This window comes from Pseudorca crassidens, chromosome 9 (genome assembly GCF_039906515.1).
Source record: "Pseudorca crassidens isolate mPseCra1 chromosome 9, mPseCra1.hap1, whole genome shotgun sequence".
Taxonomy (NCBI): Eukaryota; Metazoa; Chordata; class Mammalia; order Artiodactyla; family Delphinidae; genus Pseudorca; species Pseudorca crassidens.
In genome coordinates, this window is record NC_090304.1 from 39,124,046 (window position 1) to 39,139,970 (window position 15,925).

The window sequence follows — 15,925 nt, forward strand, 5'->3', positions numbered from 1 at the left end:
ATGTCTTGAGGATAAATTCTTAGATGGAGAATTGATGGTTCAAAGGATAGTACATTTTTAAGGCTTTTAAATCATATAGCTAATTTGTCCCCAGGAACATTATGTGCTTCCTTCAAAGTGTCTGTTTCCCAGCATCACTGGAAATTATCATTCAAAAGAGCCTTCCACAGCATGCCTTTTGGATGACCCACGGCTTCTGTTCATTGCCTGGCCAATTTATCCTGGAAAGAATAAAAGAAAGGAGGCTGGAGGTGATAAGTGCTTGTGGCTAGGTTCATGCTGGAGGAATGGGGACAGATAACAGGAAAAGGGGGAGCTTGGAGACCATTTCTTTAATCCTGCTTCCAAGTTATCTTCAGCAGAGATCTTTTAATGGTGAATACTTGAAGGGAATATATAGCTTTAAAAGCACATTCAATATTTTAATTTTTGATTTGGAAAATGATTTGATGTCTTGTCATCATAGATACTACAGAACAGGAACGACAGTTCTGTGTTTATCCAAAAGGGAGTATGGTTTAAAAAAAAAAAGTGTAGAAACACTATTCTAATCCAAACCCTCATTTCACATAGAGAAACTGAAACTAGAGAGTTGGAAGGGATTTCTTTAGAGCCACACAGCAAATTGATGATGGAGTTGGAGCCACAGTAAAGGCTCCCGACTACCTGTTCAGAGCTCAATGATGAGGTGGGCCAGCCTGGTTCAGGGGCAGATGAGAAAGCAGACATAGGGCCTCTTTGGACAGACGGCCAGGCTCTCTTCCAGGGCCTGTGAGCTGCCTCAAACCCCTCCTGGACAAAGACTTAGGTGTCTCGGGCGTGGCATTTCACTGTCTTCTTGATTATCTCCACCTGTGAATGGGAGCAGACCTACACTTTAATAACCAGGGTCTTTGCCTGAACTTTGCCTTCCCCTGGATAACTTCTCTTCATTCCTCATCAGCTCAACTGTTACTTCCTTAGGGAAGCTTTCCTGACTGCCAAGATAGTTTAGGGTCCCTGTGTGCATTCTTGTAGCACCTCTTACCTTTAATATCCTTGTCACAATTGTGATTACCTTGCTTTATTTTTAATATCTCTCTCTCGGTGACTAGACGGTCTTCTCTATGAGTGTAGGGCTCTATGAGTGTAGGAATGCTGTTTTATCTTCTGTTGGTCCTGGCATATACTAAGCCTTAATAAATGCTCGAATGTTTGACTATTTGGATGAGTGAATTAGAAGTGTGTGTGAGCTGCTGCGTGGTGCTGTTTTTGATTGCCTGCAGAACCAGGAGAACTGTCCCTTATTGCCAAAGGCATTGAGAGACGAGAGAGAGAAAGGAGACCCAGTTGAGGCTGCTGGTATAGCCACAAGCCAGAGGGTATGGTCTGCTTCCCTGGGTGCCCCATTGCGGCCTCCTGGGTGGTGGGGTCAGCACCCACATCCAATCAAGCATTTATTACTGGCTTGGCAGAATCAGCCCCGGCAATTTCGTAGAGGTGGTTGGAGAGGAGCCTCCTTGAGTCATTCTGAGGAAGAGAATTCAAGGTCAGGACTCACCTTGGCGGGGAGAGGACAGCAACCCAGGTCACCTGCGACCTGGTCTTCACAGTCATGGGCGCTTGCGGCAACGGCTGTAAGGTCTGCTGGTGGATGGCTGGGCGCCAGAGCAGCGCTGCTGTTAGGCGGCAGGTCCTGCCCCCTCCGCCGGTTTTCCTCCCCCTCCTCCGTCTCCCTGCCCACTCCTGCTTGCAGCATCCTCTGCAAGGAGAGGAACGTGCCGCGCTCGGACGCGCTGTCCTGGCCGAGCGGCGGCACCCGGGTCGCACTCTGGACCGCCGGGGTCTGCCGTCTGGCGCTGCGCCAAGTGCTTTGATGCGCGCTGATGTCAAGTGGGTGTGGGCTCTTAGGGAAGGCCGGGCGAGGACGAGGAGGGAGCGAGATGCGCCGCGGGCGCGCTGAGGCCCCAGCGCGCTCCGCCGCCCCGCGCTGCTGACCGGTAGCCGGCCCCGGCTCCAGGAGCGGGCTCATGGAGCCGCGGCGCTGCCCGTCCGGGGACGCGTGCCCCGCCGCCCTGGGGGGCTGGAGGGGGCCGCCTCGGGGGGCCTGCAGGTGTGTCCGCGCGCCGTAACTTTCGGGGGGCTGCGGGCTGTTGGGCGGGTAGGGTTCAGGGTGCCCGGGCTGCATTTAGGAGTGCTTTTGTGTCTGGGCGCTGGCGTGATGGGAGCCGGTTTGTCCCCGGCCGGCCATCCGCGTGGGAGCCGCAGCTCGCCGCTGGAGTTTCAGCGAGAGAATTCATTGAGCCGGCGACCGGCTTTGGGTTACTCATCGGGAAGGGCGCCGAGGGAGCTGCCTTGTTGTTTTGAGAATTGGTCTCCAAGTACAGACTGCATTCATGGTAACAGGATTATCTCTCAGCAGACAGCGCGGCTTCCCGAAATCGGCTGTGGTTTGGGGGCATTGGTCGGTCGGGGTGCGGGGGAGGGGAAGTGGGCAAAGGAGACCTGTCCACCCGTTCCGCCCCGCGCGCCGGGGCGCCGGCCCCTCCCCCCACCCCTTCTCGCAGGGAGCCGGCTATGGGGGAGGTAAGGGGTCAGCTTCTCGCCGTTGACAGGTCTAGTTTCAGACACACCTTCCCGGAGGAATGCGGAGGCTTTGTTCCAGCGCCCGTCCCAGCCCCGAGCCCAGAAGCCCGCGGGCCTCAGGCCGGGACTCCAGTGCCATTACTCATCTTTTATAGCAACGCCGGCGAGCTCCCGGGTAGGCAAGTTAATTATTAATGTGTCTAGGCTGCAGGGAGGGAATCTGGAAATGAGATTGGTGGGTTGCAGGTTTTTCTTTCCCTTTTTTGGCGTTGGCCATCGAGGTTTAAGCCCAGGGTATTGCAGCCTATTTCCTGAGCAGGATGCTGGCATTCCCCCAGTGACCGGCACTCCGCGAAAGGGACCCCATTTCCCCATCTGTGGGACAGCCCCATCTCCCCCCGGAGGGCACAGAGGGAGCAGCTCTTGTTTTTTATCTACTTTGGAACCGGCCCATACCTTCCCTCCTTTGCCTTCTGAAACCAACCTCATTCTCGCCCCCTGCCTCAGAGCAGCTTCCAGGCTCAGGTGTGTGAGACCTGAGCCCTCAGCCGGTAGCCTGAAGCCTTCTGAAAAGAGCTGCCGTGTCCCAGCCTCAGTGCCTGAAAACCTCCGCCCTGCTCAACAAGTGCCCTGGGGTATATTTTCAGGCCCCTGCTCTGTAGGACTGTGGGCCGAGGCAAAAGTGTCTGTCAGGTGGTTACCTGACCTGCCTCTCCCAGTTCCCTCAGCTCCAAGAGGAAGGAGGAGGTCAAGGTTGGGGAAGAGCTGAGGGCGGAGTTCTTGCTCTGATTTCAGTTTCCCTCCCGGCTGGCTGGGAGAAGGTGGATTCTAAAACTGGTAGACTCACCAGGTGTGCTCTGTGTGTGCTATTGAATAAGAATGGGAGGGCCCAGGTTTCAGTGGACGGCTGTGGATGAGGCTTGGCTGGGTGGATTGGGCTGGGTGGAGGGCTGAGATTTTGCCCCAGCTGGAGCCTGAGGAGAATTGTCCAACTCAGCCCTCCTGGCAGCATTGTGCCTTAGAGACCTGGGACACTGCTTTTTCTTTGTCAGTTTAGGATAGAGGACTCAGCCTTGTAAACTGAAGGGTTGGCAGATCTGTGATGAGAAGATGAGCTTGCCTTGGAAGTTGACACTCTTGAGGGTGCAAGAGGGGGCTGGGCTTATGCGGGGGGAGATGAATGTGGGGAGGAGGATGGGCTTATAGGGGTGAGGAATGCAGGGAGGGGGATTTTAGCTCTAACTGTGGGCTGTGAATTGCATCAGAGCCTGTTCGCTGACAGGCTGCTGTAGGACCCCACATCCCTCCCTTCAGTTGTCTGTCCCCTACCTCAGTGGCTTGGCTTACTGGGTTCCTTCTGGCTCTGGTCTCCAGGGCTGGACTGTTCTGATGGCTGCCCAGGGACACCTAGTCCCCATCTCACCCCAGCCTTCCGGGGAGGAAATGAGTGGAGGAGGGCTTGGCTTCAGAGAGGCCTCTGATCCTGACACCCTGGGTTACTGGGGAGCCTGTGCCACCTGTCTTCCACTGGGTTTGTGGTATGTGCACTCAGTGGCACCCCTCCCCCAACTCACATGCTTTTAGAGTGCCACCTTCTCCAGCAGTGCCCTGAGCTGCTGGTGATCTGCTGGCACTCTGCGAGTTGAGGATTTGGAGATGGTCCTGATTAAGAACAATTTTTTTTTAGATTACGGGAAGTCTGCCATCTAATGTTTGCTCACTTGCAGCCTACTGGTCATAGCTGAATCCTCATTGATAATGGCCTGGCCACTGCCTGGGAAGCTACTCAAGGTGATTCTGTAAAGAGTAGGTGGGTCCCTGGGGGCACTGTGAAGCAAACAGGAGGTCATCAGGGATTGTGATGTTGTGGGGAAAGTGAGGCAGCTGTTATAAAGGCTGTGGGAATTGTGGGGTGAACGGGAGGAGATCAGAGTCACTGTGAGTGGTAGGGTCAGAGGGCTGAGCAGGGCTGGTTTGGAGATTCCCCCATGTGTCCTGTTCCTAATGTCCATGCTGGGCACAGCGGGCAGTAGGGGGGGTCCAGCATCAGCTGAGACCTCTGTTCTGGGACCTGACTGCCACTGCCTCCTGGGAAAAGGGTCAGACTTTCTCTCTGTACAGCAGCTCCTAGACTTCTCCTTTCCCTCTTAACAGAGGTGCTGGGTTTAGTGGTGGCTGTTACTGTGTTCCTCAGCCCCAGCTCTGGCAGGGAGCCTCTTCCTGGGACGGGCAGCTGGAGAAAATACCCAGTTTAAGAGAGAGGTGCTCTGAAGTGCTCTGAATCACAGAAGATCAAGAGGAGAAACAATAAAGACCCTGGCAGTCTCTGCAGTCTTGATTTGTAAAATACAAAATTCCTCCCTAGGGTTTGTACTATCTCTGGTGAAGAGAAAAAGAGGCTAGTTATTCCAGGTCTATGTCCCCTGCGTCTCCAGGTGAGGGGAGAGAGAATGATGAGGAATTAGTTGAGGCGTATGGTTTGTGGCACTTTCTCTGCCCACTTGGGTTCAAACTCAGTCTCTGCTGTTTACTAGCTTTGTGTTTGTGGGCCTCTCTGAGTCTGTTTCTTTGCCTGTTAAACAGGGATAAGGGTACCTCTCTTCACCCCCTCCCCCCAGTAGGATAATTGTGAGGATTATACAAGACGTTTGTAAAGGATTGAACACAGTGCTTGTTAATTGGCAGGTTTTTTTTTTTTTGATTAAAGGTAACTAGAGGATCCTTGGAGCAGCAGCTGAGAGGGTTGTTTTATTTTACAGAAGATGAGAATGTCAGAAATGGCATTTTGTGCCCACCCCAGAGGCCATACCTGGGCTCCTAGGGTCAGATATGAGAACTGTCCTGGAAGAGTTTCTTCTGACCTTCACATTAAGTCTGTTTTCCAGTCTCAAATTATTCAAAGAGGCCTTGGAGACCTGTGAATCCCTGACTGCAGGCACAGAGCATAATTGAACTGGAAAGGTAGCAGCCTCAGACTCTTGCTAATGCAGCCATCTCTGGTCCAGCCATGATTGTGGATTGTGGATTGTTAGTCCCAAGAACAACCCGACACCTGGCACTTTTTTATCTCTGTAACTCTGGACGAGTCCTTTTGTCTCTTTGAACCGGTGTTCTGTGAGAGTAATAAAGCCTGCCTCTTATGATTAAATGGAATAGTGTATGCAAAACTGTAATGCAGTAATGTAACGCAGCTTACTATGTACCAGACACTGTTCTAAGTTCTTTCATATATTATCTCATTTAATTCTCACAACAATTTATGGTGCAGTTAATTATTGCCCGCATTTTATTGACGAGGAAGTTGACTCTTAGGAATTGTTACTGTTGCGTGGTTGACCCCCTGTGGAGATCATGCGTCTGAAGATCTCTGCCTCCCAGAGTAAGAATAAACTGAAGTTTCTGCAAGTACATTTGCATACTGCCTTTCTTCCATCCACCTATTCTAACATCTCCAGCTAGCTCTGGATATGTTTGTAATATGAGTAAAAGAGGTCCTTATCGGTCATTTTGGTTTTTCGGTGCCCCTCTCTTGTCCCCTCCGCCTTTCATCCATAGGCTCTGTGGGGCTTATAGACACAGCACCTTCTTGGCTGTTACTTTTAAGTGTCATTTGTGTGGGACTGTAACCCTCTTGGGCTCACTCACTTAGTGGTACCTTTTAAGAACGAGGTTGCTGGTGGATCAAAGATAGTTGATATTAGGATAGTAATGCAAGATATATAAAAAGGATTGTACATCAGCTTGCCTTAATGCTGGGCCACACTTAGGTACTGAGGATCAGTTGTGTCTCCTTCTGACTTGAGTGTAAGTCATGTAAATAAACTAAATGTTTGTGGATATCTATTAAAAAAAAGAAAGAAATAAAGAGGTTGCTAACTTGATTTGACTTTAGGCAGAGGAAATGTTTGGTTTAGAGCCAACCATTAGGCTTGGAGTTTTCAAGGTCCCATCTTTCTTTCTAATGGTTCTGGTTAGCTATTTTGTATCCTTCCCTCTGCTCCAAACCAGCTGCCAGTGAGCACCCAGGTCTGAAGTTTTAAATGTGTTAGGGGAATAAAAAAGGGAAGAAAGAAACAAACACCCTGTGAAAATAAGGACTCATGGCTGGTGGTGTTTCAAACACGGGTGGTGCTCATTAACAGAGAGTTATGATCACAGCCTCAAATTTATTCTCATTACTTTTGTAGCACGTTTATATGATAAGAAAAAGGCTGCAGCTTTGTGGGTTATTCTTTCTTTTTATGACAGGAATAACATTTATGGGCGTATAACACAAATAAAGGAATAAAGGTCTGGTTAGGAATAAAAAGTGAAAAGCAACTGGTGGGACTCCGGGCATAGTCAGAAGATTCCAGAGTTCTCGTTAGCAGAGATTTTTCACAGCACGGACCTGGGTGCCTTAGTTCCCACAGCAGCCTGGTGATGTCATCAGAGGGGTAGTGTTCCTGTCATTTTACTGGAAAATGGAGTAACTTTTCTGAGGTCAGATAGCCAGATATGTAATGCTGGAGACTGGACCCCAGGTCTCTGAGTTTCTGAGTCAGAGGCAAGCAGTCTCATTTATCCTTGTAACAATTTTAATAACTTTTCTATTATGGACACATGATGGGAAATGTAGAATATTATAAAGGAAGATCGAAGCAGGGAATCATGGCCCAAGCATTGTGTACATCTTGGTGAATTCTAAAGACTTTTGTTTTAGGAAGAAGGGAACGTTTGTCTTTGTCAGGGAAGAATTGCTTGTTATTTATACATCTCTGGGCATCTCCAGTTTCCTGTCTTGGAGCAGGCACTCTTTCTGTGAGCTTTGATTCCCTACAAATTCAGGCCAAGTTCTTTATTTTATGTGAAACACCGTGCTAGGCACGGTGGGGGAGAGAAAGATGCACAAGGCATCCCTGCCCTTAGAGAGTTTATCATCAAGTGGGAGAGGCAGATGTGTACTCCACCCATTAGTCCAGGTGTGATAGTAATAGCAAACAGCGACCGTATCCAGCTCTGTTCCAGGTGCTTTAGACAAGTTATTCACATTTAATCCCCAGACAGCCTTGTGAAGGAGGTGTTACCCATTTTACAGTTGTAGAAAAACTATGAGGTTAAATGGCCTGCCTAAGGGGATAAAACTAACAACCATCCAAGCTGACATTCAAATCCAGGTTGTCCCATTTTAAGACCAAGGGCCCTCTCTTTTGAAAATCCCTTAAAAGAGAAGCACAAAGTCTGAGTCTTTCAAGATGAGGGAAGGTATGGCGTTTATCTCTTTGTCATTCTCTCTCATCTTTTTCTTCTGTCATCTTTTATGATAAATGATTCTAATGATTTTGAGTGGTATTCATTACCTTTTCCGAAAATTCCCTGCTTGGATTCTTTTGCTTATCCGGACCACTTGATAATAAATCTCATAACCTCAGAACTGGAGGAAACGGAAAGCTTGTCTAGATCATTCTCTTTCTTTTCTTACTTGGGGGAAACTGAGTCTCAGAGAAGGGACCTGACGTGGGCGTACCTAATAGTTGTTAGCGTAGTCAGGACCAGAACTCAGGTTTTTTCACCAGTTTCCCAGAATGTAACAGGATATGGGATGATACAGGGGTGAGTATTTTAAATTTTACTAGTTTTATACCTGAGTGTATGACCCTTCCGTGTGAAATATGACGAATCTTGAACTCATCATCTGGCAGCTCCTGTCGCTTAGGATATGTCTAAAGTCTGTGCTGTGTCTGTTTAAAGGAAAAAGTGGACGTACAGGTTCGACAGCGAGGTGGCAGAATCGTGGAGGCAGCGTGCGGGCAATGCGTGGATGACATTAGGGAAACAGCGTGGATACACCAAGTTGTACTCTCTGAGAGGATTTACTTGCCCTATCAACTTGATTCTTTGAGGAGCAGGAAGAAGGGGGCCAGACCCTAGTGGAAGCGTATTACCTACTAGGTATTTTACCTGTCGGTCAGTAGGAATGGGTTCATTGTGTGTATATTGTATATTGAGAAAGCTCCGAGAGGTTGATTAACAAGCCCATGGTCACACAGGGTAGACTGGAGAGTGAGAGTTCAGATCCCAGCTTGGGCTCCTTCCCTTGCCCCTCCTTGACACCTGCCACATTCCACAAGGTGGGTGCGTCCTGCACCCAGCCTGCCCTTGTCCAGGGTTCTGACACTATCTTATTCAGGTACCAGGCTCAAGTGGAAATGAATGTGATTGGGTTGCTAGGTTGCTGCGGTAACCTGCTAATTTAAAGCTTGATTTTGATAGAATTTCAAAGAATGTGCTGTATCTATAATATGTGTATTTATCAAATCTGACTCATGCTGGTAAGTGGTAAAATCCTTATCCTGCTGCCTTTTCGCTTCTGTACACATTATGATGATGCCATGTGGATTGTGGGCTCCAGGAAGACATAGACTGTGCCTGTCAGTCTATCTAAAGGGCAATTACCGAATGATTTTTGAGACTGATTCATTTATCCATATTTTCAGAGTTCAGAGAATCAACCAGTAGGTTTTTACCTAGGGTGGAGGTGTGTGGGCTGCGTCCACGTTAGCTGAAGAAACTCAGAGTTGCATTATGAAGAGAAGGCCTCCTTTGGGAGATTTTGGCTAGAACAGGGGCTCTAGGCTTTGGGTCCCTCCTAAACCTGTCGAGAAGCTTCTACGTCTCAGTGGTTTAGGACCACATGGAGCATGGTTTCTTGCAGGAGGCAGTCAGTCACTGCCCATCTGTTATGCACTAAGAGCTATGATAGTGAGGTAGGCCGAAAGATGGCTCCCTCCCCAAAAGGTGTCCATGTTCTGATCCCCGGAACCTGGCAGTGTTACCTTATGTGGTAAAAGGGATTTTGCAGGTGTAATTAAGCGAGGAATGGGGAGATTATGCTGGGTTATCTGGGTGAGCCCAGTGTAATCAGAGGAATCCTTATAGGAGGGTCAGAGTGAAAAGAAGGAAATGTGATGACTATAGTAGAGGTTGGAGTGATGCAGGCCTGTGAGGAAGGAATGTAGAAGCTGAAAAAGGCAAGGAATGGGTTCTCCAGAAGGAATGCAGCCCTGTTGACACGTTGATTTTAGCCCAGTGAAACTGATTTTGGACTTCTGACCTTCACAACTGTAAGATGGTAAATGTGTGTTGTTTTAAGCTGCTAAATTTGTGGTAATTTGTTACACCACAAATATAATACAAACTGATACCAGATGGGTACTGAAGATCAAACAATGAACATAGCACAGTCCTTGCCTGCCTTCAGTGGTTCTCAGTCCAGTGGGGGAGACAGGCAAGTACAGAGCCAATTTTGATAACAGTGATAAGTATCCCGTTAGGGCTGTAAGGTCAGGAATCTGTGGGAGATAAGGGAATTCAGCCTGGGGAAAAACTTCTTGGATGAGCTGACCTCAGTGGAGTTAGGGGATGAAGGAGGCCAGGAAGAGCTTTTATGGAGAAAGAAGAGCATATTCAAGTTCATCTCAATAAGATCTGAAAACTAGATGGAGGCGACTGGCCAGGCCTTCCAAGGCAGAAAGCTGGTTTAAGTTGGTGCAGGTCCTCATGGCCCTGTTTCCAGACTAAAGCCTTGCACAGTGGGAACTAAGATGGAAAAGTCCTGGTGCTACGCCTTCAGGGTTGTGTGACGATAGACCTAACACCATCTTGGGCACCTGCTAGGTCTTTCACATATTTTCCCATTTAATCCACGCAACAACTGTGAGAGGTAGGGACTATTATTTTCTTCATGTTGTGACTGGGGAAAATTGAGGTCAAGTAATGGGCCCAAGACCACGTAACTTGTAAGTCGTGGGGCTGAGATTTGAATCCAGGCCTTCAGGCCTTCGAGCCCTTGTTCTTAGTATTCTGCTCTGTGGTAGGAAGATCCCTGGGTCAGCAATCAGAGGAGCTGAGATCTAGTGCTAGCTGTGCTTCTCACTAGATTTAGGTCAATCTACTCTTCAACCTCAGTATTTCCATCTGTAAAAGGGGATAAGAGGCCTGCCTGCTTCAGAGATGTTGTGAGCCTAAAGGAGATGCTGAAGGAATGTGTTTTTGCTGTGAACTCCTCCCCTCTCCCCAGAGTTTCAGACACCTCCAGAAAGGTCCTTGTTTGTTAGTGAGCCCTGTCTTGCAGTACTGGTCATCCTTAAGGGTCATGAGGCAGGTTGGGGAATTCGGCCACGGTGGATCATAGACGTGTCCACATGGGGCTAGAGTGTTTGCATCTGTGGGTGGTGGTAGAGATAGAAAGTGGGCAAGAGACAGGGAGTGGCCTGTCTCAGGGTACCGAGAGTGGGAATGTAAGTCTGGAAGGAAGAAGTATAGTCTGCATTGTGTTCCCTGCAAAGATGCCAACGCTAGAGGTGACTGAGGGGGAAACATTCCTGACTTGGAAGTTGGGCGAGCAGCATGTAGTGATTTGAGGCAAGTTGATGTGAGTTCTGGAGCCTCAGTCTCTTCATGTGTAAAATAGAGCTAATGATCCCTACTTTGCAAAGCATGTGAAAGCATCCTGCCCAGTTCCTGGCCTATAGTGGACATTCAGTAAATAGGGACCATCTCTAAAGCTGGCAGCTTGAGACTTCTCAGGGTTAATCCAACAGATTCCAGTTCTTTGCAGAAATTCCACCTTTCTCCCTTGCCTTTCAGACTCACTTAGGCACATTGTAATTGGATGTGAACGGAGGTCTGGCCACAGAATGAGAGACCCATGACTCTTTGATGGGGAAGACCCTGTGCTTCCCAGCGAGAAATGGTGACAGGTGGTTTTCAGGTGGCTGCAGTGGGTCTGCTGGGCCATTTTGGAAGCGAGACCGTGTTCATCTTGCCAAGTACAGGATTGAGTGTCACTGTTTTGCTTTCTGGGAATAATGGCCGTGCAGATAAGGTAGATTTATGGCGCTGAGGTATTTCAAAGAATAGACTGTTCCTTTTTTTTTTTGAATGTCTACATCTTCTGGTTATTAAGGTAGTGGTTATTTTAGAATATTTGGAAAGTATTTTTTAAAAATAAAAACATTTACTTCCACACCCAGAGAGGATTACTGCTAACATTTTAGTGTATTTCCCTCCATTCTTTTTGAAATGAACATATACTTTTTTCGCAAGATACAGAGTTGAATATGCTTTATTCACTTAACATTATATCATGTGCATTTCCCAGATTATTACATATTCCTTAGAAACATCTTAATTTGCTGCATAATAGTCTGTTGGGTACATGTACCGTAATTTTCTTACTCATTCCCCATTCAGAGGTTGGGCATTTAGATTGCAACTACTGAAATAACATAAATACGTATTTTCCCCTAAAATATGTAAAAATATTTGACTACGGTTTTTTTTTTTTTTTTTTAAACTATCTTCTTAGTTTCCTAGAACTGGAGATTCCTAGACCAAAGAATCAGTACATTTAAAAGTGCCTATTGGTGGGGATTATCGGACTGTTCTGTTTACCTTATATTTAAAGCAAAAACGTTATGGCGTGTCAGGCGGCTGTGGGCCAGCTGGGTGAGGTCCCTGCTTCTGACCATTGTGCACAGGAGGCTGCCTCCTCACCGCTCACTCACTTCCTGGCGGACAGTACAATCAGCCCCTTGTAGCTCCCCAGTGAAATTTAAGTAATAGGTCAGCTTCTCCAGTGCTTCCCTCTCTGTCAGGAAGTTCATCTGTGAATCTAACCTAAATCTCACCTGCTGCATTTAAAATCCTCACCCGCTGCTGACTCCCCTCAGTGGGAGTGGAGCAAAGTGGAGCGGATCTGTGCACCTTCTGCAGGCAGCCCACTCGCCTCTCTCCCCACTGCCTGACCACCGCGGCTCCGGCCACCAGCCTTATGTTACCCTGGAGGAAACTTGAAGGTCTCTGGCTACTGCTGTCACGACTAGGAGGGCGGTCCCTGCATCGAGTTGCCGCCGATAACACCAGGTAGGGTTTCCAAACCTGAGAGTGCCCATGGCGTGGAGGCCAGCATCCCGGCCTCTCCCGTGCCCTCTGCAGAGCTCGTGGGGGCAATTAGCATTCAGAGTGGTGCTCTCCTATTGACACTGCGGGTCTATCAGATTCATTCTCTGGGAAAAAAGAAATGTGGCTAAAGCAGGGATTAATTGTGTTTCAGTCCCAAGTGCATTGGCCAAGTGGTAACTGCAGTGAAGGAGTTCAGCTAGGCGGGGAGGGGCATTTGAGTGCATTCTGGTGATGAGGGAGCCCACTGTCAGTGTGGAAGGGGTAGGGTCCCACCCTGGGCCTCCCACCTTTGGCATCAAGTAGCTGCTGTGCCCTCCACCTGAAGAGCCTCGGCTACCTTTCTTAGCCGAGTCCTTTGTTGAGAGCTGACAGCTTTCTTGTGGGGCAGTAGGATGTTAATTTGGAAGGGAAATGAATATAGCTGCAACTTCACAAGCAGCAAGAGGCCCCTTGTGTCCCTCACTTAGGCCTTTTAGAGCTGGCTGGCAATAGGCCAGCAGAGTGGACCAAGTCGTACAGGAAACAGACTGGGGATTGAGTCCTGCAGCACCTGTGGGAGTATCTGAGCATGGCTGGAGCCTGAAGTGTCCCTGGGGCCCGGCCCAGGCTGGCTGACCTTCTCCAGCTCCTTGCCGTCCCTTCCACGTCAGCACCAGGAGATCCTGCCTCAGTATGAACTGCTTGATGTTCCAGCTTTACCTCCTCAGAAGGTCTGCACTCTTAAGACGAGATGCTTTGTTTCTGGTTTGCTGTTCCTTCCTTCAGTGCCTGGTACAATGCTAGTGCTTGATTGAAATGAAAGAAGCATTTATGAGGCAAAACCCAGTGGTGTTAGGCACTCAGTAAAAAAGCTAGTTCTCTGCTCTTCAGCCCCCATTGAAAATCCCACGTCAGATGGTTTTTCTTCCTTTTGAAGAGGGGGAGCGTTTTTCTCCGCCTCAACTTATTGTTATCCCTTGTGCACTTTGGAGCTGAATATTGCTGGTACTTTTACCTTGACAAGTTGGAGCCCAGTGTCCCCACTGTGAGGCCTTAGCCCAGTGAATGCCATCCCTGGCTGCCTGTTAGAATCCCTTGGAGAGCTTTTTAAATATACTGATGCCTGGGACCCAACGCCAGAGATTCTGATTTATTTAGTCTCAGCTGGGGCTCTGGCACCATCATTTTTTTTTTTTTAACGTCTTTATTGTAGTATAATTGCTTTACGATGGTGTGTTAGTTTCTCCTGTATAACAAAGTGAATCAGCTATACATATACATATGTCCCCATATCTCTTCCCTCTTGCATCTCCCTCCCTCCCAGCCTCCCTATCCCACCCCTCTAGGTGGTCACAAAGCACCGAGCTGATCTCCCTGTGCTATGCGGCTGCTTCCCACTAGCTATCTATTTTACATTTGGTAGTGTATATATGTCCATGCCACTCTCTCACTTCGTGCCAGCTTACCCTTCCCCCTCCCTGTATCCTCAAGTCCATTCTCTAGTAGGTCTGTGTCTTTATTCCCATCTTGCCCCTAGGTTCTTCGTGACCTTTTTTTTTTTTTTTAGATTCCATATATATGTGTTAGCATACGATATTTGTTTTTCTTCTTCTGACTTACTTCATTTTGTATGACAGACTCTAGGTCCATCCACCTCACTACAAATAACTCAATTTCGTTTCTTTTTATGGCTGAGTAATATTCCATTGTATATATGTGCCACATCTTCTTTATCCATTCATCTGTTGATGGACACTTAGGGTGCTTCCATCGCCTGGCTATTGTAAATAGAGCTGCAGTGAACATTTTGGTACATGACTCTTTCTGAATTATGGTTTTCTCAGGGTATATGCCCAGTAGTGGGATTGCTGGGTCGTATGATAGTTCTATTTTTAGTTTTTTAAGGAACCTCCATACAGTTCTCCATAGTGGCTGTATCAATTTACATTCCCACCAACAGTGCAAGAGGGTTCCCTTTTCTCCACATCCTCTCCAGCATTTATTCTTTGTAGATTTTTTGATGATGGCCGTTCTGACCGGTGTGAGATGATATCTCATTGTAGTTTTGACTTGCATTTCTTTAATGATTAATGATGTTGAGCATCCTTCATGTGTTTGTTGGCAATCTGTATATCTTCTTTGGAGAAACGTCTATTTAGGTCTTCTGCCCATTTTTGGATTGGGTTGTTTGTTTTTTTGATATTGAGCTGCATGAGCTGCTTGTAAATTTTGGAGATTAATCCTTTGTCAGTTGCTTCATTTGCAAATACTTTCTCCCATTCTGAGGGTTGAATTTTCGTCTTGTTTATGGTTTCCTTGGCTGTGCAAAAGCTTTTAAGTTTCACTAGGTCCCATTTGTTTATTTTTGTTTTTATTTCCCTTACTCTAGGAGGTGGTTCAAAAAGGATCTTGCTGTGATTTATGTCATAGAGTGTTCTGCCTATGTTTTCCTCTAAGAGTTCGATAGTGTCTGGCCTTACATTTAGGTCTTTAATCCATTTTGAGTTTATTTTTGTGTATGGTGTTAGGGAGTGTTCTAATTTCATTCTTTTACATGTAGCTGTCCAGTTTTCCCAGCACCACTTATTGAAGAGGCTGTCTTTTCTCCATTGTATATTCTTGCCTGCTTTATCAAAGATAAGGTGACCATATGTGTGTGGGTTTATCTCTGGGCTTTCTATCCTGTTCCATTGATCTATATTTCTGTTTTTTTGGCACCATCATTTTAAAAAACATTCCACAGGTGATTCTAGTGTTCAGTAATCTTCCCAGAATAAGGAGTAAGATGTTCATTCCTGCTCTGTCCTGTCAGCAGTTTCGCTTTATGGAAAGATGTGTTAGGAGCCTGTGATATCTGCAGCAGCAGGCTGCTCACATCCTTTATGGAAGCAGAAAGGGTAAAATGATAAATGAGAGGATTGTGACAGGCTTTCGTGGGTGGTATTGGCTTGATGGGAAGCCCCTATGGATGTACCTAGCATCCCTTTCTGTTACCAAGATGTGCTCTGGCTGTCAGTCTGTCTAGTAATTAAGCAGGGGACCTGGGCAGGAGGAGGATGTTTTAGTTAAGGTGGACGATAAAAAGGAACAAACAGGCAATGAGCCTGTTTATATTCGGTTCATTAGCCAGGGCCTGGATTCACCTTCTTCTCAAACGTTTGGAACATGGGGCAAATGGGATGGATGGGGAACAGGGCTGTGAGTGAATGGCAGAGGATGGCGTTCAGTTTCAGGCTAGAGGACAGAGAGGTCAAAGCAGTGGGTTCTTGCAGTGAACGTTCAACCCTTCATGGCTCTCTGTTACCCATTGCAGGCTGGGATCCCTAAGGCCTCACTTAGGCTAATTTCCTTTTGAATGTTGTAGATACCTCTTCCCAGAGGAGATAACAGGAGACCGAGTTATTGCCATGAGTGAATGAGCCCCTTCACTAAGGGT

The 15,925-nt window shown here is 47.6% G+C and overlaps 1 protein-coding gene across 8 annotated transcripts in view; it reads left to right on the top strand.

The window, feature by feature from the left end:
- The window catches only part of PLEKHA7 (pleckstrin homology domain containing A7), a 209,791-nt gene that overhangs the window by 73,440 nt on the left and 120,426 nt on the right, over positions 1–15,925 (top strand). The window contains exon 1 of one of the 8 annotated variants that reach the window (XM_067749754.1): positions 1,766–2,092. The exons of the other annotated variants lie outside the window; for them this stretch is intronic. Within the exon in view, the coding sequence (XP_067605855.1) occupies positions 2,010–2,092 (83 nt within the window). The 5' untranslated portion in view covers positions 1,766–2,009. Of the gene's footprint in view, positions 1–1,765; positions 2,093–15,925 lie in introns of those variants that run through there. 8 annotated transcript variants of the gene reach the window in all.